This window comes from Pomacea canaliculata, linkage group LG1, assembly GCF_003073045.1.
Source record: "Pomacea canaliculata isolate SZHN2017 linkage group LG1, ASM307304v1, whole genome shotgun sequence".
NCBI lineage: Eukaryota > Metazoa > Mollusca > Gastropoda > Architaenioglossa > Ampullariidae > Pomacea > Pomacea canaliculata.
This window is the reverse complement of record NC_037590.1, coordinates 3,933,574-3,958,932: the sequence shown is the minus strand read 5'-3', so window position 1 is coordinate 3,958,932 and position 25,359 is coordinate 3,933,574. Positions and strand designations below refer to the sequence as shown.

General features: G+C 37.4%; 1 protein-coding gene across 3 annotated transcripts; it reads left to right on the top strand.

Moving 5' to 3' along the window:
• Positions 1-77: 77 nt before the first annotated feature.
• On the top strand, positions 78-24,198 carry LOC112564914 (centrosomal protein of 131 kDa-like). Of its 3 annotated transcripts, none has more exons than XM_025240051.1 (22): positions 80-226; positions 2,343-2,387; positions 2,757-2,899; positions 3,189-3,249; positions 3,538-3,619; positions 4,222-4,357; positions 5,298-5,795; positions 10,800-11,051; positions 11,228-11,500; positions 12,046-12,217; positions 13,419-13,606; positions 14,050-14,229; positions 15,495-15,620; positions 15,852-15,958; positions 16,123-16,219; positions 16,795-17,012; positions 19,185-19,410; positions 19,755-19,978; positions 20,235-20,319; positions 20,777-20,863; positions 21,267-21,484; positions 21,804-24,198. In XM_025240051.1, exons 3-22 carry the CDS (start codon positions 2,762-2,764, stop codon positions 21,934-21,936), a joined length of 3,501 nt encoding a protein of 1,166 aa, XP_025095836.1. In that variant the 5' UTR covers positions 80-226; positions 2,343-2,387; positions 2,757-2,761; the 3' UTR covers positions 21,937-24,198. The 3 variants fall into 3 exon arrangements, with proteins under 3 accessions (XP_025095814.1, XP_025095836.1, XP_025095825.1); XM_025240040.1 differs by lacking the exon at positions 2,343-2,387 and adding an exon at positions 2,157-2,301 and having other exon boundaries at positions 84-226; XM_025240029.1 differs by lacking the exon at positions 2,343-2,387 and having other exon boundaries at positions 78-226.
• The last annotated feature ends 1,161 nt before the right edge of the window (positions 24,199-25,359 follow it).

Below are 25,359 nucleotides of genomic sequence, written 5' to 3'. Positions count from 1 at the left end.
TCTCGAAGACGCGAATGAATACACTGAATGACCGGAACTGCAATGACTGCGCATGTCAACAGAACAAATGTTTACATAGGTTTTGTATTTGGTTCTTACATCGCTGTCCGCTACAGTTAATATGTAGTCCTCGCAGTTATATTTATGTACTCGGACACTAAAGACGCCATATGAACATATTACAGTTATGCTGATTTTTCTATTAAGAAGTAAACATTGTTTTCAGGTGAGTTTTGTAGTGTTACTGGATTGTTTTTGTCTTTAAAGAATTCGGATTGTCAAGTGGATTACTCTCTTACTTTGTGTGTGTGCTTTAAAATTCAGCATTAGGTGTGGGAAGTAATGGATACCATACCGGTCTCCTATCAAAGGTATTCAGTATGCTATTACAGAGTACTACCATGTAAGTTATATGCTATTTTATAATGAGCTAATATCTAGACTGTTGGCTTAGCTTATTGAAGTACTTATAGCTTTTATGTTAACCATGAAATCTTTTCTTTAAGACTAAACTGAACGCAAAAGTATGTTGCGCTGTAAAGACTCCAGCACTAATTAATGCCACAAATGCAAATTTCCAAAATGTAAAAACAGTTTTTGAGAAATTTATTAAAAGGACTAGTTCACCTATTTAGTATAGAGTGTGATGTCAGCTTGGTATGGAGAAAATCAGCTACACTTTATGCCATAGCATGGAAGTGCATCTAACAAAGAAAGTACAGAAAATGCCAGCCATTGAAAGCACAAGGGTGTAGACTGTAGAGAATGCTTGTTGAGTTTATTTTGGTAAGACTGACATGAACATCATTTTATAGAGCACCCTGAGTACCCTTTCAGAACATCCAGTTAGCAAAGGCACATCAGAAACACAGATGCATATGTGTTGTTGATCACACCAGGAGATCATTTTAACTCAGGACAGGGCACAACAAGCTTATGCGCCACCTATATGGAAAACTTCATACCTTTCAGGAGTGTAGGCTCCTTCAGAAAGTGAGGGTAGAGGTATGCTTTTTGCTAGTACCTCTAAACATCAAACTGTTAGGGGATGTGGATGCTCTGTAGATGACTGTCAGCTCTATCTTGAGAGCCTTGATTAACAGAGCCCATTAAATGTAATCAAGGCAAATGAAAACATCTTTTTTGCTACACTGATCCCACACATGTCAATTACTGGTGTAAATGATCTTGACTTCTAAAGTAGATCCATCCGTGACAATAAAATTATGTAAGGGCTAAGAAACTTCAAAAATGAACGATGGATGCTGCTTTACATTTATTTGACAATAGCAATTGTTTTGGTGGAAAAAAATGTTCATTGTTTAATGGAATTTTATTGTACACCTAGAAAATACCAACCATATCTGGCATCATAATGCTAGAGGGACATAGCAACAGTTTCCCATGCTTAAATGTCAATTATAGGTGCAAAACACTTTTCATAAATGGCTGCACGTGAAGCACTGTAATTTATAAAGTAGATTTATTTTCTCAATGTCTAGCCATGTCTGTAAAATATGTGAACTATTTGGTCACTAAAACTGACTAGTGTCTGTGTTCTGGCTAGCACTGTGTTTTTTGGTTGCTCTGTTATTTGGTTATTACACTGTTGGAAAGAAATTAGTGAGTCTGTGGCTGTAATTGGGAAGCAGTGGTAAATAATGAACATGTGATTTATTTACAATATACTCACACTTGCTGTGGCCCTATGCTCCACTGGGGGTGATTAGGAACAAGAAGAAGAAGAGAATACTCACACTTGTAAGGAGCATGGTCTTAGTGCTTGAGACAAGAGCAAGACATGGGCAACATATAAAAGATGGAAGGATAAACAACAATACTGATGACTAATAAAAGACAAATATAGAAAACACAAAGAGTAATTAGGTAACAAGAACCGAGGGTATTGATTCTGCAGAGGAAGATAAGTAGGGAAGTAACAAATAGACAAAAAAAAAGGGGATGGGGTTGAAGATGGACTAGCATTGTGTGGACTGTTGTTAGAGGTAATGCTCAACAAAGAAGTGTGTTTTAGTGCAACATTGGGAAATCAAAGAGGAGCATCTTGCCTCAATAGTTATGAAATGATGTCCACACCCTTTTAATATTGCTTTTTGTTGCAATTAACCCGCAGCATCTTTGACACTGTTTTATAGACATGGCCTCAGGAGTAAAGTGACATATGCAGGGTGTGGGCACCACTTTATAACTACAAAAACAAGACATTTGCCATTGATTTTCCCAGATTGCCTGACCACTGGGGCTTTATAATGATGGCTGCCTATTGTGTTTAATAAATACGTAAGTTGTAATTGTGACCTCAGGTAGTTAATGATTTGCAGTATCAAGCACATCAGTCCAGCCAGAAATAATATTTCAAGCAACTGGTTAGTAATAACTCCAAAATTCCTTTCTTTTTTTAATTTGCATTGCAATGTGTAGTGTGGCCTTTACTGAGCATTGTAATAGAATAATTGCTACTGCAGTTACTTAAATAAATAATGGAACTATTATTTTAAATATAGCATGTGTTTGTGCATGCATGTTTGTGTTAAGGTACATTTGATGACTACCACGGAAAAAGTGTTTGCTCATGTGTTGTATATAAAACTCTTAGACAAATGCACACTGTAATTGAAACTGCAGCATTAGTCTAAAATAAGAGGAATAATGTGACAAAGTGTATTTTTAAACAGGGAAAACCATGATATGTTTTACTCCCTTAAATAATGATACATTTTATCTCTTCTTTGTAGATGAAATGGCCCATAAGAAATCCAGTGATGATATTGACCTAAGTCTGACAGGGTCACAAATTTCTGCTAGATCATCATCACGTCCTCTGTCAGCTGGCCAGATGAAGAGGCCTAACTCTTTGGGAGACGTAAGGAAAACAAAGGTATTGAAAGAATAACGATTTATGTTAAAAGCATCTTTTGTGTAAATAGCCATTTTTAACTATGATTATCTAAAATTAATGTTGGCTACTTTTGTACCCATCTGTACCAGTTAAATGTGCAGATTACTTTTTATGTGTCAAGTTTAAGCTTTTTTATTTTGGGTTTTTTTTTTCAGGATCATTTAAATCATATATCAGATTAAAATTATTTCCCTTTGATTTTTAAATTAGTATGGTATTATTATTCCAATGCATTCATTAAATATAAAAGAAATTTTTATTTCTTCAGATGGTAATGGAAAGCAAAGGTTCAAGGAGGGAAGAAAGAGCACAAGCAGAGACTACAAATGGTAAAAATCCATGCAGACTAAAGCATACTTGCATCTGGCTATAATAATAATACGAACATATGACATGCAACATCATGACCAAGAATGTATATCCATTGTGTCATAGATATGATTTTTATGAGCACAGGAGAGGTATTTGATGTTTTAAAGCTGGTATCTTCCAAGCAGAAATGGGTCATTTTTTCAAATCTTTAGAGTTCTCCTTTGCCTAATTAGTTGGTCATTTTATTTAGCTCAGAAGGCCATAAAACATTTCAAACTTGAAGGTTTTGTATTTGTCTTTTACAGTTTCTTTGTCTCTTGCTCCCCATCAAAGAATTGCAAGTGCCTCTGCTACTGGAAATGCTGCAATGTTGGCACATAATGGCAGGTGAGCATGTATAGAAAAAAAATGTTCATCCATTGTAATTGTAAACAAAATATTTTTATATGTTTGATAATTTTGTTGGAATGATGTAGTTCCTTATCAAGTCTAATCAACAACTTTATTCAACGATCAGATCTTATCTCAGGCTTGCTGGTCATATTTTGCCTGTGGCAACTCAGCACCAACTGTTTTGCCATGTTATATAAAGCAATAGTTGTGGGCCTGGCATGAACACCTACTTCCCATTTGCCCAACTGTGTCAGTGTCGACTATTTTGCCATGTTATAAAAAGCAGTAGTTGGGGGCCTGGCATGAACACCAACTCCCTACTTACCCAACACACATACCCCTTCTTTTTATTCATCAACATGTTTTTGAAATGGGCAAGAGGTGCAGTCCACAGAAACAGCATAACATTTTTCACCTTTATTTGTAACTTTATGTCACATAGAAGTTGGTCTCACAAAGAAGAGTTTCTCTTCAGATTATAAATGCAAATGCTGATAGTTAATTTTATCCCAAAGTTTATGTCTTATGGTAGGCCTAGAGCCTGAGAGAGAGAATTTAGCACGAGAACTCAATGGGGTTAACCCCCTGCACTTCAGTTTGCAGAACGACTTCATGGCATTGTTTGATAGTGCAACCAAGCCAAAGATAAAACAACCAGCCAGTTCAGCAAGTTCTACCAGCCGATCAAAGAAGTTATCATCTAATGCTGTCAAAGTGCTTTGGCAAGAGAGCGTAAGGTTCTATATGTCTCTAATCTCCTGAGAGAAAAAAAAGAATTTTTTTCTAAATGTAAGTTACGAAAATGAAATTTAGAAAAACTGTTAAAATAGAGGTATTGTGATTCAGGAATTATTCTAAAATGTAGTTTTGCAGGATGCCTGCAGAATTTTGTGGAAGAGTGCATTGTTTGAAGATTGACAAGGCCATGCCCTCACAAAGCTGTAATAGCTGGCACCACATAATACAGCACTTCATGGCATTCTCCACACTGGTTTGAAAACTTATCTAGAATCAGTGAGCCAAATAATTAGATAGGATTCAAATCCACCATTTGTTGTCACCTACAAACTCCAAATTTCATGGCATAAAAGTGGTTAAGTATTAGTTGCCTGTCATCATCCTCACTGCAAAGGTGATGTTGTGAGGCTGGCTTTCTAAATGCTGTAAAGTATTGCTCGCTTAGCAGAGTTTTTTTTTTTAGAAGTATACTTTTAAAAATGGGCTGAGATCAAAGGCTTGCAAGAGAACTGTGGGGTGAAATGACATTTTATAGCAGGTTGTGGGGGATAGAGTGAAGAAAAAAAAAAGCAGGGCTACATTAAAGAGAACATCATCTCTCACAGTGAAGCAGGTCATGTCAGCAGAGGAAAGGATATAGCTAAGCTAAATAAACTGAAAAAGCAATAATGTTGACACAATGCAGAATGTGCTACACAAAGTTATCAATCTAATTTGATATTATTTGAAGAAGGAAATCGCAACTTCCTTAATATGTTAAAGAGAACACAAGACAATTTCTATGGTTTCTACAGTGTTTAAAAGAAAAGTTCAAAGCTGTAATTGCTTTTACATAGGTTTAATAGCTTTTACATTTTGAATGAAGTTTGTTTCTCTGCTAAATTTGAAGTTTCTGAATAAGCTTTGAAAAAACATAGGTTTCCAAATTTTGCAGCCTCTGAAAAGTCAAAAAACAACGGTATACCCACCAGAATGTCATGTTGGGGCAGCAGAATCTGACAGGTCAGAAGGTCCTCACAACATTTTTCGGCCAGATGTGGCCATGAGCAGCTCTGAAGATGATGACCTGGACAACATTGAAGAAACCCTGTCACAGTCTATCAACAAGCTTCAGAATCTGCAGTCCCAACTCTCTGGCATAAACAAGAACAATTTTGCTGATGATGAACCAGTCTCTGGAGCAAGTAGTCATAGAAGTTCTAGGACAACAGTTAAAGATTCATCCAGGGAAGTAACACCTAGAAATGTACCAACCAGTGAGTCTAGGGAGTTTCGGTCAAACAGTCTGGCCAACAATATGACCTCTCAAGGCCAGAATCAGCGAGCAAAAGCATCATTGTCATCATTTGAAAAGTCATACCAAAATATCAAGCACAAGACTCCTGTCAACCAAGTGAAAAAGACTCCTGTGCTCTCAGCTTCTGCCACTCAGGTGTGTATGTACACGCATAAAACATAGATGGATGTACAGACCCATGCATGTGTTAGATAGGTGGAGTTTAACCATGAAACAAGGAAAAGAGATGGTGCTTAAGGCAGTTGACATTTATTCCCATCGCTACAGACAATCCAGTGGCAAAATTAAGTACACTTACATTGAGGATTAAATGTCTTGGGTTTAGATCTGTTGTCTAGTACAATATTCTTTCACTGTATGTGACAAGTTTACAGGCCCAGCTGCTTTACCATGAGAAAGCCTTAGCTACTGGAAAAGCAAAATTTTCTCAACTCACACTGTCTACATCAGGGGTGGGCAAACTACAGATCTGGACCAGCCTTTCTGTCAAAATTTGAAGTGCAATTGTTTTACATATTTTTATTCAGCCTATGGTAATTTGATTGAAATTCAATTTATCAAGTACAACAGCGTTAGAAATAGGCAGTCCATAATATTCAAACACAGAAAAAGTACTTCTGATGTAGTCGCTAGAGAGCACTGAGGGCGACTGCCTTCAAAGGAAAGGCTAGTTTTAAAGCTTAATTGTGACCAAATTCAAACAGCTTCACTTTACACATAAATTTGGTAAGTGAGCGCCATTATGCACTCATTTGTTGTGCATTCAATTACCACTAGGTTTGTTGTGTAGTCACCAAGCTTGGATATTTTGGCATTTTACCGGCCTGCCACATATTTAGAATATTGAGACCGGCCCGCACAAAGAATATTTTGCTCACCCCTGGTCTGCATACACATGCTTTGGTACATCATTTTAAGGCATCTGTACAAATGTTTCCAGAAACCTGTCTTGTAGGGATGCCCAGTAATGTAGTGATTATAACACTCGTTTGTCACCTCTGCAGTGAGAGACTCTGGGTTCAGAACTTATCCCGGGTACTGTGTATGTGACACCTGTTTGCAAGACTGGCCATTGGGGATTTTCTCCAGGTTCTCCAGTTTCCTTTTCCCTCATAATGCAAAATTGCGTCTGGGTGGAAGCACTAACCAACCATCATATGTCTTGCATTACAAATTTATTCTTTTATTTTCTATTAGTTTGGATAATATTGTTTAGAGAGGTAGAATTAGCATCCTCGGATTTGCATTATTTTTGCATTAAGAATGTCTGTTTTCACATTAGAAGGCAAATTTCAAACAATGCAAAGGTGCGTTATCTTTGCTTGGCTGTACTTATGCGTTTGGCATGGCGATAAACTTGGACATCTTTAGAAATGCAAACCAAATGGTAAGTTGAAGCTTTTCACTGATAATTTCTCACAATTTATGTAGTCTTGGCTGAATTGTGTTAACAGTGTTTTATTTTTGTTTTTGATAACATTTTTATTTTTAAAACCTTGGTGAGGATGATTAGCTGAAAAGAATTAACATGAATTTCTTTTCTAGAAACATGCTCTTTTTTTTGTTTTTTGTTTTTGTTTTTTTTTTTGTTTATATGAGTTATGACCAAAAAGTGGCTGATTTGGATATGGGTAAGCAGAGCCCATGTTTTACATCCATAGACCATCGTTCACATTCATTGATACCATGAGGGATGTGTACAGATTGTACTGTGTAGTAAACCTGATACGGTTGCACCAGACCTTAACCAGCCCAGACATTACCACTGTTGCAGTTACAATCAATCTTGGTATGGATATCTGTCATGGAACTGTTGTCTTTGGAAAGGGTGTCTCTCTAGTAATTTATCTCATCGAGCCATGTTCCATTTCTGTAGATCTTTCTGTGCTCTTGACAGTGACTTTACTCTTGTGAGTGCTAGTCTCCATTCCATATGCATTTGAGCTGTCAGTCTGTTGGTAAGGATTTGCAATTCTTTTTTGTACCTGTTATCAGATGGATGTTTTCTGCAAAACATAAGCTGCAAATCAGCCTTTTACAGATGGATGTGTAATGGTTATGGAGGGTTTCATGGATAATTTTCTCCAAGATAATGTTGAACAAAGGTGATAGGGATTCCCTTGAGGAACACCTACTGTCGTGTGAAACACATTTGATTATGTGGCAGTACTGAGCTCTTTGAACTGGTACATATCACTTTGGTGACTTGGAGAGGACCCTTTTCTATGTTAAATTTTTGCATCACACACCAGACTGTCAAAAGTCTTAATAAAGTCTGTCAAAGTGCTAGAAGTCCCACTGATGCTGAAGATGCTTCTCTATCAGGAGGCAACAGCTAAATATCTTCTTAGCTGTGTTTTTGCCTGGTTTGCAGTCTGTTCTGCTGCTGCGAGTTCCTTGGCTGTGGTGCTGATAGGATTCTGTATTTAAGCACTGATCAGGCTTACTGCTGTGTAGTTCTGGCACTGTTAGCTGTTTCCTTTTCTTGCAAAGGGGAATGACAAGTGATTGCATCTATTATATGAGTTATTCTTTGCATTTCCAGACTCTTTGAAACAGAGCAGTGAGGGCCTTTGTTGTTTTATTTCAACCCTGCTTGAGCAGCTAAGTAGTGACATTCCTCTCTTCAGACTGCATACCACTCTTTTGATTTCTTTCCGTCTGCAGGTTTGATGGCTCTTGTCTGGTTGCACAGCAGTTCTTTCTGTAAGAAGGCTGCCAGTGCTGTCTTCGATGACAGGTCTTGAGTTCGCCTGTCACGGTGAGGGTCTTTAGTGGCTGGTAGGTCTCTTTGCTGCCACCCTGTGTCATTCTTCTATCTATGATCCGGTATTGGCCCAATTCTATCTAGCTGGATTCAGGGAATGTTTGAACAGCACTTAGTCCTCAGCTTCAACTTTAGGCTTGTTAAGATAATCATGATCACTACCTATGTCAGCACCTGGATATGTCCATATTTTGGCCTTGTTGATGCTGGATTTGAATCATCTAGGCAGCAGGAGGAAGTTGATCAATCTATCTGGTGAGTGCCAAGTTACCATCCTCGATTTCTTGTGTCAATATAGGGTATTGGCTAAGGGTAGATGATGGCTTTGCACAAACTCTTAGAGTCAGGAGATCCCTGTCATTGGTTTTGCCAAGGCCAGATTTACCCACTGTTCTTGCCTGTTACTGGTAGATGTCTGGGCTGACCTTGGGATTTCAATCACTGAGTTGTTGCTGCTCATTCACAAACTTTAATTAGCAGCATAAAACTAGTTAAGCGTTAGTGATCTGCCACCATCTTCAGAGAGTGGGAAGGGTGTAAAACAACAAAAATATCCTGTTTTTCTGTACTTCCTTTATAAGCTTGTCTGGCAGTTGTAAAACTCAACTTCATTGCCTTTGTGTATCAAACATTGTGAGGGTGGCATAGATGCAAATGGAGATCCGGTCTTCTGGATGTGGGTGTACAGCTGATAATAGCTTTGACCACACCACTATGCATCAGGAAGTCCACACCATGCTTGTGCCTAGTGTCCTCCCTACTGTACCAAAGTTTATGGCCCTTATGATTTGCTGTCTTCCCAAGTCCTAGCCATCTGATCTCTGCCAGTCTCACAACATACACCTATAGCAGTGTGTAACATTTTTGTGATGCTTTTAAATGTCTTTAAAGATGTGTGGACAGCCCTAACAATATCATTCCTCAAGATCTTGAATCTTGTACCAGGTAAATTATCATCTGGGAACAAGCTACACCTCCTATATCCTCAAATGTAATTTATCTAAGGCAGACAACAACTTTGCACCAAAGAGGGAGACTAGCAACATAAAGTTTGTTTAAAAGAAGGAAAGAAGAAAGAAAAGGAACATAAGTTGCAAACCCAGAAATAATATACCACACATAAATTAATCAGTATTAATAAGAATAATAGGATTGCTGTACCCCAAACAAAAACAGGTTAAGGACATTTTACAAAGGAGTTAAACTTGGGAAAAGTAAATAATTTAAAATGTACGCTGCTAATGTATATACTGATACGCATACATCAGTCCCTACCAAACATATGCGCCATCTTTGGGAATTACAATGGCCTTGCATGATACATTAGAAGCATGCCAATAAATAGTTGAATTGCCTCCTTCTTCCAGCCCCAAAGCCTTCACATTCAAGATCTTCAAGATGTTACGCCCTCAGGACTAAATCCCTTTATACTTTTTTTCTTGACAGCATGGGCTTTAAGTTTGGAGTAGTGAGCTTCTCTCCTCTGACTTAGACCATAAGCAATAGAGCATTATATGTTATATCATTGTGATCATTTTGCTGTTCATCTTCGTTTGATATTGTCTTCAGTTGTTTTACCACACCCTGTGCTTCTGTTACAGTTATGTGAGAGGCGTGACTGCACTTCTTTTATGCATGATGAGGATAAAGCGATACAAGATATGAATTCACAGATTCAAACTGCTCTGATTTCCTTGGAACTTTTTGTTAAAGTGCTATTAAATACTTATTTTCACACTGTTGTAAAAGGGCACATTTAATCCCTTTTTACACTGGCATTTCTTTTGATTTAAAATTTGGGTGGATTGATGTGCTGTGCTGAAATCAAATTTGACTTTGTTTGAAATTGGAAACTTGTTAAGATCTGCAGTTTTATTTGTAACCATATACTTTTAATGCTGCCAATAAAGACATTTTTGTAAACACATTTATGATGTAATGTGTTTGATTTGTCATAAGTACAGCCATGTAACTTAAACAATTTGAGATACATCAATGTTGCCGAAAATTTCATTTCGTGTCTCTGACCCTTTTTGCTGTTAACTTTGGAGTTCATTTTGACTTCAGTTATGCCAACTTCTGGCTCATTGTGTCTTTTAGGTCCATTTATATTTTATTAAATGCCCTCATAGTTTTAAAATGATGTCTCCTAGATCATTTAGTAGACAAGAGAAATTTATAAAATGCTTTGGTTTTATTTGGAGGTTTTTTTTAAAAGTAAAATTACATGTTAAATTCAATACCTGTAAACAAACATTAGTGCATGAAAATATAATAGATATATTTAGATGGAAAAGTTTTTTTTTATGGTAAATGCTACCAAAAATATTGTGCAGCACAAGAGTTATAGTCTATTTATTATTATCTTTCAGACTGTGGCTGAAGAGTACATCAACAAGCTTAACCTAGCTGCCACCAAAATTCAGAATTGGTTTTTGCGTCACCGAACTCGTCGTCTAGCTGCAGAAGCTGCAGTGCAGCGACTTTTGCAGCAGAAGAGGGCTGAAAGGGAGGATATACTTAAGATGTCAGTTGCTGCTGCTGTAGATGATACGCACAAAACTCAAGACAAGAAGCGCTTTAAGGAAGAAAAGGCAAGACAAGCTAGGCAGGAGGCTATACAGGTATATCTTCTCCATAGTCTTGTTTTTTGTTTTTTTTAATTATTTTATGTATCATGGGAAACCCATGATAAGTTTAATTGACACAAAGAATTGATTTCTAACATGTTATGGTTACGGTAAGAAAACAAAACTAAAAGAGGTCACATTTTGTCTTTTTATTTTTTTCACAATGGTAGGAGCTGCGTAGAAAACGAGAAGAGAAGAGAAATGAGGTAAAAAGAAAAGCAGAAGAGGAATTGCAGTTCTTACAGGCAAATGGCAGGATCACTAAGACTCCTGCCAATTCCAACCTTGGAGCAAAAACAAAGATCTCAGAGAGCAAAAATGACACAGTGGCAAAACACAGTCACAACTCTTTCTCGGAGAAAACAACCCCTAGAGTTGCTGCAGTAGGTGCTGAAGCAGTTGTTGCTGCTGGAAATGCAGATCTCTGCCAGACAGACCTTCAGGTAGGGAAGATAAAAATTGTCTTCAGTGTAAATCTGCATCATAAGCTGTGTGCCTTTTTTTCTTGGTGTGTTGTGATTACAGAATGCATCATGTATGTACTATTTTCAGCCAATATTGTGATAGCATTTAAGAATAAACTTTTACGAAGGAATTTTTACTTGGAGAAAGAAGTTTGTTAAACTGATGAAGAATATTGTTTAAGAGACAATTGTAACAGCATGTATTCTTCAGGGGGTCTCGTAAGCTGCACTATGAGGAACTCTGTCTCGCATGCACACATGCTATAGTCACTCTTCTTGTTGTGGTGGTGTTGAAATGTTCATGTTCCAGATTTACTGATTCTTAGTTGTATTTGTTTTTTTCATCCTTGTGTATACATTTCTTTATAGAAGTGAATATATTGTTCCATTTAGTCATATCCAAAACAGATGTCTGTTTAAAAAAAAATTGGAGTCAGTTTCAATGACTATTAGTAATGTGTGTTCTTCCACCAAGTACTGTGAGTAATTCAGATGCAATGTGCCTACCTGTTTACCTGTCCCAGGCTGCATTGCCATTAGAAGAATCAGACAGGGTTGCACCAGCTGATGGAAAAGGTGATCCAGGTACACTGGTTGCTACAAGAACAACACTTAGTGATCTATATGATACTCTCAGGAAATTGGAAGAAGAAGAACATTTCTTAACTCAGAGATCAGAAAAGAGAACATCATTATGTAAGTGACAGTCATATGAAAATTTTTTTTCGATGTCTTCCTTCCTTTTCTCCTGTTCCTGAGTCTCTTAACTCTCTAGTCATTATTTGTTATCGCTGTGATACTTTTTGTTGCCAGAGTGAATTTGAAAAACAATTTTGTACCTTTTACCCATGTTAAGAACAAAGTTTTTCAAAGTCACTCTGGCAACGAAACAAAAACATGGGAGGGAGGTGATAACAACAAACTGCAAAGTTCTGCTTCTCTAACAAGGATAAGTTATCATAGTAAGAGGCGGGCCTTCATCAGTCTCAATCCTTTACTATTACTGTACTTGCTAGACAAAAAGATTATTTAGTAGTAATAGTAATGAATAGTAATCATCACCAACAAGATACAGACATTCATCAACAAATGTCTGCGCCGCATCCTTAACATCCGATGGCCTGAGAAGATCTCCAATGCGGACCTGTGGGAGAGAGCCAACCAAAACCCTGCCAGCCGAGACATCAAGAAGCGGAAGTGGGGTTGGATTGGCCACACTCTACGAAAGCCAGCCGACAATTTAACGCGACAAGCTCTGGACTGGAACCCACAGGGGAGGCGTAAGGTTGGGAGACCCAGACAGACGTGGAGGAGATCAGTCCACAGAGAGGCAGAGACAGCTGGCATGACATGGTGCCAACTGGAAAGGGATGCCCAGGACCAGGACCGGTGTGGTTGGGGCCCTATGCTCCACTGGGGGCGTATAGGAAAAAAGAAGAAGAAGAAGAGAAGAAGAATAGTAATGAAGATTTACATAGCATTTTTCCAATGATTTATGATATACAGACTGAACCACTAACAACCACGCACTCATATTCGCATATAGCATACATGCTCACTTCTACAAAAGACATCTATTCATTTACAGTAAATTACAGACATTATGCATGGTCATGATCAGGACAGGGCCACAGTGAAATCACTGTTCTGAAAAGACACGTCTATATAATCGAAATAGACTATCAAATTTATAGTTTCATGTGTTGAGCCATATGGGTTTTGGAATGCAAGTTTTTACTGTCAGATGTACTAGTTGCCACATCATATCATTTGTTTAAACACATCAGGTTGAAATACTCATCAGATTCTTTTAAAAAAAGTGAAGAAAGAGTACTTAGCATGCTACCTCCCAACATTTGTGAAAATGAAAATACCTTTGTTTTGATTTCTTAAACAGTAGATAAGCTTGAGAAGGATGAACAAGAAAGCAAAGGTTCTAACCTGACTGCAGAAAATCTTGAGAAGCTCAATGCTGCTAAAGAGCAGCTTTCAAAAAGTGGATCCTTGACAGATGATAAACTCAAGAGCATCATGTCTTTTCTACATGAGGTTCAAGTCTCAGACAGGCTGAGTGAAATTGATGCAGTAAGTTGAGCATCCCTTGAGGATTTCATGTTTGGTGTTTTCAGGAGGATAAAAATAATAATTGGATTTGTAGAGTATGTTTTCCCATGTGAATACAAGCTGAATATGCTGCATGAGTACAAACTGACAATCAACCATGAAATAAACATAAGCATCAGCAAACAGATAACAACATGAAAATAAAGTGCATGGATGGGTAGAACTGTGCTCTTAATTGAGCAAGATATTTCTTAAAGAGATAGGCATTGAAGATGGTTTTGAAGGCTTGTAGACACAGTTTAAAGTGAAAGTAGAAAAGAATTTTTAAACAAGAACCTGTAATTTTGTTTTGCTGTGCCCCTAAAATGTACATGAACTTTTAGAAAAATTCCTAGTTCCAAACTGGGTCAAAAGTGGGATGTAAGTTATTAAAGGTTGGAAAAAGAAGGAAACATTTTTTTTAGGAAATACACCGCATGAATGAGGAGCTTGAGAAGCCTGCCCTTCTGGTTCCATCACCTGATGAAATACTTCAGATGGAGAAAGCCCAGACAATGGCATCAGAGGTCACTAACACTGTTCTTTCACAGCGTCTGGAACTAGAAGAAAAAGGTCGTACAGTGTCCATGTTACAGAAAGCCTTGGTGAGTAGTTCTTTCACTTAACCAGCATCATTGTGGCATTGTGTATGGATGGGTTTTTCATTTTCAGCATTTCTGTTTCAACAAAACGTATATTGACTGATGCAAGGGCATATGTCTTCATGATTGCGATACACAATGGGTAATGACCAAATGATGTTTATAAAAACATAGAGGTGGGAAGTGTAGAACTGTGACTTTTATTCCTCTTAGTACTGTTCATGTATTTATACTTGGTTTGTGGGTATGTAAGTTGCTGTATAATTTACAGACAATCAGAGGATGACATGGTCTTTGTTATTGTCTGTGTAAAATACCATTTCAAAATTCCATGGGATGCATTCCTTTTAGATTTATGAAGTTCACTTTTAGAATGAATCAAGGTAGGAAAGGTTTGTTTCTGCTTATTCGTACATTTCTTGTAAGTGTGGTAGAGATGCTAGCTGAATGGGACATCCAGTAGTGTAATGATTAAAATACTGACTAGTCACGACTTCAGAGAGAGGCTGTGCTGTCCCCTCATAGGCACTTTACTGCTTAGCATTGGAATAAAGTTTGCTTTATGAGTTTGCTGGGTGTAGTAGTACTCAGACATTTAGCTGCAGGCAACCAGCAAGCAGTTGCTATGATAAAGGTATCAACGGCTTATGGCAGTGTATTTAGTGTTCACAAAGTGTGGGAAAGCATAACCCTATAGTTATTATATGAGTTTGTTTTGTCCATACATGTCCTTTTTTTTCACAATGGTAAGGCTGTATAAAAAACAAGAGGGAAATAGATCACTTATATTTTTCTTAAATTATGGAAAGGATGAGTAATTTTATGCATTTTAGGCTAGCTAGTTCAGTATGGTCCTTGCACTTCGAATAATGTAAACATTAAAGAGTGGGCACAAATCAAATTTACAAGCATAGGAGATGTCAAAACCATTTATTACAGCCAGGAATGGAACATAGAAACTTCTTGCTCTTTTAGATTTTAAATTTATAATTTGAGTACTGCATTACATAAGTCTTCTTTCTCATATTCACTGTCGTAGATCTCTTTCGTGCCATGTTTGTCACATAAAACATGCCTACTGCTTACTCCACCACACACACAACACCCTTCAATCTTAAATGCTTTGCCTTCTTGTTTGCTACATTCATTCACCTGTTATTGTTTTTTTACATGTCTTCTTCTTGTTTAAATCTTCCTACACTTGGATTATTCATTGATTGCATGTGTTGAATCCACTCGATTGTTAGTATTATTATATATTTGCACAGAATCAGCAGCGGGAGCTCACAGTTCGACATGCCAAGGAGACAGAAAAAGAAATGAAACGCAGATTAGATTTTCAGAAAGAAGAGTATGAAGAAGCAGTCAAGCGTCATCTGTCTTTCATTGACCAAGTCAGTAATTGTCAAAGTGCTACCCCAGAAAGATGCAGTTAGAACATCAGCCTTATCTATCTGCACATAGGCATACAAGTTTCTGTGTGTGTTTTTTGTGTGTGTGTGTGTGTGCTACATAGTTGTGTATAACTGTATGAATAAACTGCTGCTTATCTGGATATCAAGGATCTCTTGCAATTTCCGTCATGTGTTCCATGCATTTATACTAAAGAGTCATATTATCCACAGCTGATAGATGACAAGAAGGTCCTGAGTGAAAAATGTGAGCAGCTGGTAAAAGAGCTAAAGACAGTAGACCGCAAATATCAGGACAAGATCAAAAGTGTGGAGGAGAGGTAGGTCTTAGGTACATTGTGAATAATGTTTTTGACTTGTAGTGATGTTTTTAAAGGGAGACAATTTCTGGATGGGGCAGTTACATCAGCATGTGTCCAAATGTCTCTACACAGAAAGAAGATTGATGGAGCGTATAATATCCATAATTGACATTTGTTTCCAGCCATGCCATCGAGATCACCAAACTGAAAGAGATTCAAGCTGCTGCAGAAAAACTGAGGAGGGAAAAATGGATTGATGAAAAAACTAAAAAAATAAAGGTAAAGACACCCATAATCTCTCTGAATGGGGAACAAAGTGCCCTGCACCACTTCTCCCTACTGTCCTTGTTTCTGCCTCATGAGGTCTTTTATCTGCCTTTCATATGCTTTTCATCTTTTTCCTTGTCATCTGCAATCGTAGCCGGGATACATAGCATTACCCGAGGAAGTCCCAGCATCTTTGTCCTGAGATTCATCTCGACTACAGACTATTTCAAGTGTGATTCAGTTGACAGTTCTGAATCTTTGACTTAATGCCATTGGTTCTTTTACTAGTCTTTTCTGTTGGTATAAGTAATACTAACTTTGTCAACAGTTTGCTTTAATTTACTTCTTGTCAGCTTTGTTGACTTTTTGTTGACTTTCTGTGATTTTTCTCAATCTCCAACACAACTGTGTGTTTGAGAATTTTATAGTTTGGCATCGTCATAAATCTTCAGAATTACCAGACAGGTGCTTTTACTTTTTGACCTTCATGGCTTTTCCTTTCTGCTATTAAAGTTATCGGGCTTTGGCATTTATTGATGACTTTTAAAGTGGTGCATGTTTACATGATATTGGTACATCTCCTGCAGGAAATGACAGTCAAAGGGCTGGAGCCAGAAATTCAGAGACTGATAGCCAAACACAAGGCAGAATTGAAGAAAGTGAAGCATGTCCATGAAGCAGAGCTACTGGAGGCTGATGAAAGGGCAGCGCAGCGCTATGTCAAGATGACAGAAGAGCTGCGGGATCAGCTGGCCAAAGAGAAAGAGGCTGCTTGTGCTCGCGAGAGAGAAATTGCTAAAGAGAGGTAGCAAGTCTATCTTAATTTTCTTGCCTGCCAATCACCAAAAGTAGTGTATTTTATATTTTGCTAGAATCTTCATCAAAATTAATTCACCATAAACTAAATCATTTGGAGTTTGGCCATCTAACCCCAAAAGTGTTTTTAAGGCTAAAAGGTGAACTTCTTCGCAATATTGTGAAGCCTTGCCTAATCCCCACAGTTCTGCACCATATTGTAACATAGGTTGAACTTGGGCATCAAAAAATTTCAAAAATACATTTAAGCTTGTATTATTTGGGATCTAAGAGTTTTCATTTTTTCCTTTGTTTGCCAAGTCCTGACATGCGGCTTTAAAACTAAGCTTAGTAAAGAACAACAATCCTGAATATTTATAAACAATAACAACAGGCATTACAATACTATTATAGGTCCAACATTCTCTTGCTAATAGATAAACCCTTGCAAAAGACTACAATATTACTTTTATCTAGATTTACATTTTTAAGTCCAAAGTAGATGCAGCTATACTTAAATTATTTAACCAGTTTTGTAACCCAATCATTGTTTCAGCTACTAGGGGGGTGAACACATTTCTCGGTAATGATAGGATGTATCTCCAAGTGCTTTCGTATTACACTAGTTTTTTTCCACTTATTGTATATTAATCTGACCAGTCTCAAGTTGATCAACGCATACTACAAAATATGCCTTCAGACAACCTTGTTTTTCTAAAAGTCTGTGGATCTTTTATGCCTATATTCGTCCAGATTATGCTGAAGAGAGCGACACTGAAGTTGTGCATGTCACCAAGCAAGTGTAGCTTTCATAAGAGGTTCACACCCAAGTAAATGAATTGCCATCCACCCACCTTTTTCTGTTTCTCATTCCTCTCCCATCTAAGTGTTTATTTAAAAAAAAGTAAGTTTGTGACACAAAGTGATTAATAGAATTATGGATGATACTTCCCAGAGAGGTTGACATGGGCTTACTAACCCTTATATTTGAGGGGCGTCCCTTCTCCTAGCAGGCTTGAGAGAATTGGCTCTTCGCAATTTTTGTATTTTTATTAGTTTGTTATGTTTTTGGTGCCCATTGTGTAGGCCAATGCTTCTTTTTATTGTGTCGTTGCTGTGCAGGACTGTTTGACATTTCTTTTGTGACTTTTGGATTTTCTATTGACTTCTATTATCTTTTTCACATAACAGTTTCTTCTGAAGATCTTGAAGATCTCATAGTCAATCGCTTTAATAATTTTCATGCAGTTTTCCTCTGCTTTGTGATTGCATCAATACCAGCAGTCTTTTGGCAATTTCAGCTCCGTTGACCCAAGTCTCTGTTGATCTATTCTACATTCCTACTGATGACACAATGGCTTTCTGGACTCAGGGCCATTGAGAGCCAGCAACAGTTCCAGGGCAGACAACTTGCTAAAACAAGGAGCTACAAAAGTTCATAGATTCAAGAGTAACAAGAGGCTAAAGACAGACAAAAATTATGTCAGACAAATCAGTAACAAAGCATTGTGCTTGTTCCTAATCTCAGCTGTCTGATTCTCTACCAGCAAGTAAGCCTTATGACATCACCTTCCCACCACTGGCAGAAAACAAGGTCAATGAGTCATCATCATCAGAAGTGGTCATCATTCAGTTTCACAGTGTGGCCTGTGTCTATCATGTATATACAGAATTAGACAAAGGTCACAAAGATATAACCACAGTGCATCTAGCTTAGCACTTGCCAACAGGCCTGCAGGTGGCTATTAAACGGATTGATCTAAAAAAACTTACATCACAAGTTCTCTTATGTACAGAAAGAAGTTGTATTAATGAAGCAGTGACAACATGAGACTGTTCTTCCACATTACTATAGCTTCGTCCATCACCATGAACTGTGGACAGTAGCGCTTTGAGCCACTTGAATGATGGGGAAAAGCGCTATACAAATCAACATATTATTATTACAGAGTATTTAGATTTAAAGACATTTAATATGGCCAAGACTGCTTAAAAATACCTCAAGTTTGTTGGCCAGTCAGAGTCCTCTCATATCCTGCAAAATGCTAGAATCAATGCTTACGAGTTGCCTTGGTTGGCTCACCATCAGTACTTTAAGAAGAGCTGTGTAGGCATGCTTGTTTATAGCCAGATCTCATGACTAAAGTTTGTAAATAAGATTTTGACTGACTTTGCAAAACAGGTATGAAAAGCAGTTACAGCAGGAAGAAGAAGCATTTCAGCAGCAACGAAGGCGCCTGTACAGTGAGGTACAGGATGAGAAAGATCGAATAGCGACCAATGCTTCACGCCAGAGGCAAGAACTGGACAGCCTGAGGCATCAGCTGGAAGATACCCATCGACAAGCTCTCACTGCCATGAAGGAAGAGTTTGAGAAGGCCAGAGAAGAACAGGAACGCAGGCACTTGGTGACTGCATTACCATGCTTATTATAATGTAAACTCACAAAGTACTGCTGTTGTATATTTGCTGCTGTCAAGAAATTTAAATAGGCCACTATCCTATGGGAAACATTTATTTAGGGATGCAGTTTCCAGACTAACGTTTTCTCCTTTAGTAGACCGATCATTGTTTGGATCAATACAGCTGTCTTTAATTATCATTTTATGCCAATATATTTCTCATTAATGGTTTATTTTTGTAAAGAAGTGTTGTAAAAAGAACTTTAAGAACATGATTTTGTTTTCTTTCTAATAAACCAAAATTTTACATCATTTGACATGCTGATGATTTAGCTGTCTACTGGTGACAGGCAGAGGTGCGTGGTCTACAGGAGCGTTTACAGCTAGAGAAGGAGGCATGGGAAGAGAACTATAAGAAGAAACATAGCACATGGCTAGCACAGAAAGAACGTGAGTTGAAGGAACAAGCACATCATGAGCGAGACAAAGAGATTGAACTTGTTATAACTCGCCTTGAAGAAGATGCCTGTGCAGCAAGGGAGGAAATTGACAAATCATCAGAAGCCAAAATCAGGTTTGTGACTGCAACTTCAACTGTAATTTTCCTGATCTGGTGAAGATGACTGCAAGAACCACACAACCGATTTATTAATGGATTGAAATAACATATACAAAAGGAGCAACAGTCAACCTGAATTGTTATCTAGATGTTTGTCTTAAAGTTTTATGCTAAGAAAACTAGGACTTCCCAAAAAAATTTACATTTAGAATCTTTGTGATGTTTTGAATCATTTTAAAGCGACTGAAGCAGCTGACATGACTTGTTACAGGCGCTTGAGAGAAAAGTTTGAAGCAGAGACAAGAGAGCTGGAGAACTCTGAAAGAAGAGCTGTGCAAAAGTACAATGAGATCAAGGTAAGAGTTTATTGCAAGGTTATGATCAATTATATTAATTATAATTTATTTTTGTAAATTTCTCATGCTAAAACTATGTTATAGATTTGCCAAATCCAGAAATATATTGCTTAGTCCTCTTTGACCTAAGGTGGTACATAAGGCCTCAACTGCAGACTTCCATTTTTAATTTCTAATTGTTTTGTCGGCAGCAATGTATTTAACTATTCCATGTCATTTTCTGCTCCCTTAGTTTTTGCTTGACTTGTTTTTTGCCAGGTTTCTTTTGGTGTTTCTACCTCTTACCATCAGTAGTTGCTTGATCTTGACCTAATTTTGTAGACCATGATAATGTCTTGCTGGTGCTTCCTATGCTTTTATGGTTTAGACAAACTGTCTTTTATTTCTTCTTGCACTCTTCTTCCTTATCTTCCTGGGAGGGATTTTTTTTCCTTGCATGTTGATTTTGTTATTGCAGGCCAGAGCTACAGAAGTTGAAGGTGAAAATGAGAGACTGAAAGTAATCATTAAACAAAAGGATGAGGAAATCAGAGATACCAAAAAGGTAAGAAAAAAGAGGTCATTGTGCACATAAATTTCATAGATATTCCATTACCATTTGTGCACGATTTACAAAAACACACACACACATACATGTGCAGAGTCGCCAGCCCCACCTCTCATTATGCTTTGTGGAGAATAAATTTTCCCCACTGTTATCCCAAGCAGTGGATCATTTACCCTTTTTGTATGTATGTTGATGACAGTTTCTCTCACTAAGCATGCATTGGATGGATGATGAGAGAAGTTGAATCTGTACATGTGTTTAACGGCATAGAAATTGTCTATAATTCATCTACTAAGGGGTAGGTGTATGTGTGTTAATCATAGGCATGTGGACTTCAATAATCAGCTTGGATACTGTCTTATTAGTTTTATCTTTATCATTTGTTGGTATGAATTTACAGGTGCTCCATAAAATGAGCGAAGAAAGAGGTCATGTTTCTGACATTATCCGACAAGAGTTTGCAGACAGAATTGTTGCAACTGAGGAAGAAAATAAACGTATCAAAAATGAAATTGCAGAGCTGCGAGCAAAACATCGAATTGAACTAGATCGAGCCAAAGCTGAGATTGAAGAGATCAAGAAAGCCAAGGATGAGGAAATGGAGGAGGTCCACAAAAGGTAGTAAATATTAAGTATGGTGCATATGCAGATTTAGCTGAGGTTATCAGAATTGTTTGTAAATACTATTTCAAATCAGCGGAGCTGTTTCAGATTTCTTTAATTAACACAGTTAATTTACTTCATCATCCTCAAAAAATTTGTTTACATTGTCCAAATGGTGCATTTTATTGATTCATACACCTATTCATATATTGTAGAGGCAGGCATCATATATGAGTGGTTTACAGCCATGCCAGTATTTTACAGTGAGTGTTAATGAGCAGAGTTAACATACTACATTGCTTCTGGAACTCATGTTTATGTTTGGTCATTACAGAGTGAAGCAGGCCATCGTGAAGAAGGAGGAGGTGGTGAGTCAGCTGCGGCAACAGTATCAGGCAGCCTGTAAGCGTGCAGACCATCTAGAGGGTCTCTTGGACCAGCAGCGCAAACATCTTCTAAAGAAGTAGAAGTGGATGTCTGATGTTAGCCACAATTCATTGGCCAGAACTTTCCCTTGCATACAGCCATAGATCCAAGCAGGGTACTATGCATAGAGACAAGTGTGTGCTGTGAATAGCATGTATGTTGCAGCCAACGTTTTCTTAGTGGGAAAGTGTTTCCTTTGTAGGATATAAATTGTACCCCCCCAAAAATAGAAAAAATAAGCTGGTAAGAGTGAGAGCAAGGGAAGCCATTGAAAACTGCTGAAAAAAGTAAAGACCCAATGAAATTTGTAATAGGGCTGAAAATACAGGAAAATGTAGAACAAGATTGGAACAAGAAGGAAAACAAGTGGGTTGAAAGAGGAAATGAGAAAGAAGTCTTACATTTTGGAAAATAATGCAGCAAGTGAAAATGAACAGGTCTAGAGTGAAAAGAGTCTGTCTTAAACATTTCCAACAATACAGAAAAATTAAAAAAAAAAGGAAAACAAATTTTTATGACATGGATTTCTATTTTGGAGGGGGGTCATATTTCACTTTCAGTTATTTGGCGAGTAAAGGTAGTAAAAGCAAGGTACTAAGTGTTGTTACAATGGGAAAAGTCTTGTGTATAATGTTAGGAACAAAATTTTGTGGTTCATACATTCAGCTTATCAGTAGGCATATTGACCTCAATTTTTTTAAACTATAACCAATATAACTATGCTCATGCCTAAAGTTTCAAATGTGAACCATCTCTCATTCACAAGGAGGACTTGTTTAACCTCCTATTTCATGCTTGTAGCATCTTGCCAGTCTGCAGTAGATATAATAATATTGTTCAGCTGTCACCACTAGTGTCAGTGGTGTCTGTTGGAACTGGATTGACAGTTTTATGAGGAGGCATAGTAACCTACAGTAATAAGGTTTAAGGGGAAGTATTTTGTTGATTGCTCCCTAAAACTGTTCATGCACACCATCATACTTTATTTCTTTTTTCTTAAACTAAACATAATGAACATCATATTCAAGGTTTTTATGAAACTTTTGCATGCATTTGTGTGTTATCTTTCATGTGGATGTATTGTGTGTTCATGTATTGTGTTTGAAAATGAGCAATTGTGCTGTCACAAACGGTATTAATAAAAGAAAGGTGAGATAGTGGGAAATAATTCTTTTTTTAACTGAATTTATTTATTAGCAACATTGTGATACATTAGTGACAAATTAGTGTCTAGTCTGTATCCTTTAATTCTTGATACTATCTTGCTACAAAATATTTATTAAATTTAGTTTTATGCACATTGTTAGTAAATGAAATGGTCATTTAACGTTTTTATGAGTTCACATACCTTACAAAGAAATTGCAATTGAATTCTTTTAAATTATATATGCATACATATTTTACTTAAACTGTCTCAACAAAGATTTGGCTAGATGGAGACTCTATTAAGTGTCATGAAAACTGCATATTGTGATTTGTTGTGAATGCTGTCCATATGGTCAAAAATGGTTGTGATTACAGATTATTTTGTCCAGCATCAGAGTCTGTAGCCACAGACTAGTCAAAACAATTTGCTGGATGCTGACTAGTTCATCTGCAGAGCTCCTGTCTCAACTTTATTTAACTTTGGAATCATAGCCTCAATGTGCTGGTCCAACCCACAGACTTTGCTCTCAGTTTTGCCTTTTAAATTGTACAGGTAGCCTCGCAGTTTTATCTTTAGATTATAATATGCATGACTATTTTAATATCTAAATTTCAGAAGATATTCACATTTAGAACGTGTTGATTCAAAGCCACTCAAGCATGACATTTGTGAAAAAGAAAAATTCATAAAATAGCTATTTTCGTGGCATTTGAAGTTGGTACTGAGGATAATGAAACAAGGTGATGGTGTTTTTTTTAGACAGAACATTTGTATTTAAAACTAGATGCATTTTCTGCACTAAGATTGCTGTACTTCTGAGCAGAAGTCAGCCCGTATTTTTTTTCCTCGAGATGTTGTTGAAGTTAACACATGGTGAGTGACTCACAAGCTGTGATTTACTGTCCAATATGACAGCGGAAGTGATACAGAGCCAGCATTAATTTGCTTATAGTAGACATTGTATGTCTCTTTTTTTTTTCTCTCCACAATGGACACGAGATGTCTGAATATAGAACATCTTAGATTCCTTTGACATTAAAAGACCATTATATTTTTTTCTTTAAGAGAACATAGGATTGCAAATTTTTTAAAAATATATTTTTCAAGATGGCATGCCACTGTATCCCAAAAATATACAAATACATTTTGCTAAACACTAAAAAAGTCTTTGTTTCTGTCCATAACAGAGAGAAATTTTCCTTTCTTGGGAGCTCCCATGAGTGATAATGTATTAGTAATACTGCAACACAGTAATACTGTCACACCATGAATGTGCATAGGTGGACTGGTGTCTGATGCCAAGACCAATACTTAGTCTGTTGCGAAGTTCTCTGCTGTTAGTCTAAACAATGAATGTGACTAAACCAGAAGCTTTGTATACACCTGCCTCATTCCAGTAGTTAAGATGAAACATGGCTAAACTGAAAGCTTTGAATGCACCAGCCTCATTTTAATAGTTATCTGGAAAAACTCATCTGCAAGCAGTGCAGTAATACAAGTTCGTGGTCACTGTTTACATACCCATACATTTACACTTGCTTGTGAGGACACACCACCAGTACATACTACAGTACCATTACCATAAGAACATTGGGGGTCATTTGCCAGGGCTTAACAAAAGCCCTCTTCTTGGCAGCAGGTTGTTTCTGCTTATAGCCAGAGGGTAGGATATGAAAATAGTGATTTAATGAACGAGAAGATTCAGTGATATGCTGACAGCTTTCAACCTCACAGCCCTGGGGTATAGGTCACTTTAATGTCTCTGTGGATAGTCAATCTTCTTAGCAGTCTTCATCATCCTCATCAAACAAGCTTTAAACTTTATAAGTTAAATATTAAGATACCTTCTATCATTCTGTGATATACCTACTCAAGGACTGCGGACCCTAAAATTCCTAGAAATTATCCTAGAAATGAAGTCAGTGTTTTCTTGGAAGCATAATTTACTGTCAAGCGCTGTACTTAGGTAGCTAAAACTTTGCATCTTTTCTGCCATCTCACTTGCAGATGATCTTTCCTTCTATCCTGGACCAGTGTTTCAGTTTTCAAAACAGTATGCACCAAAAAAAAATTTTAGGTAATGAATTTCATTTCTTAATTGGGGACATCGCTTGGCAGCAAGTCTTGTCTTTGAGACAAGCAACCAACACCATATCATCTACCTATTTAACCGAAGATAGGGCATGGTTGGAGAAACCTGTCATGACTTTATTTGCACATGTAGAGGAATGTCAAGCCCCCTGCATTTATGACCAGTGTTTGAAACTACGCACACAACTACCCACCCCTTACAAGATGTATGGTCTGGTGACATAAC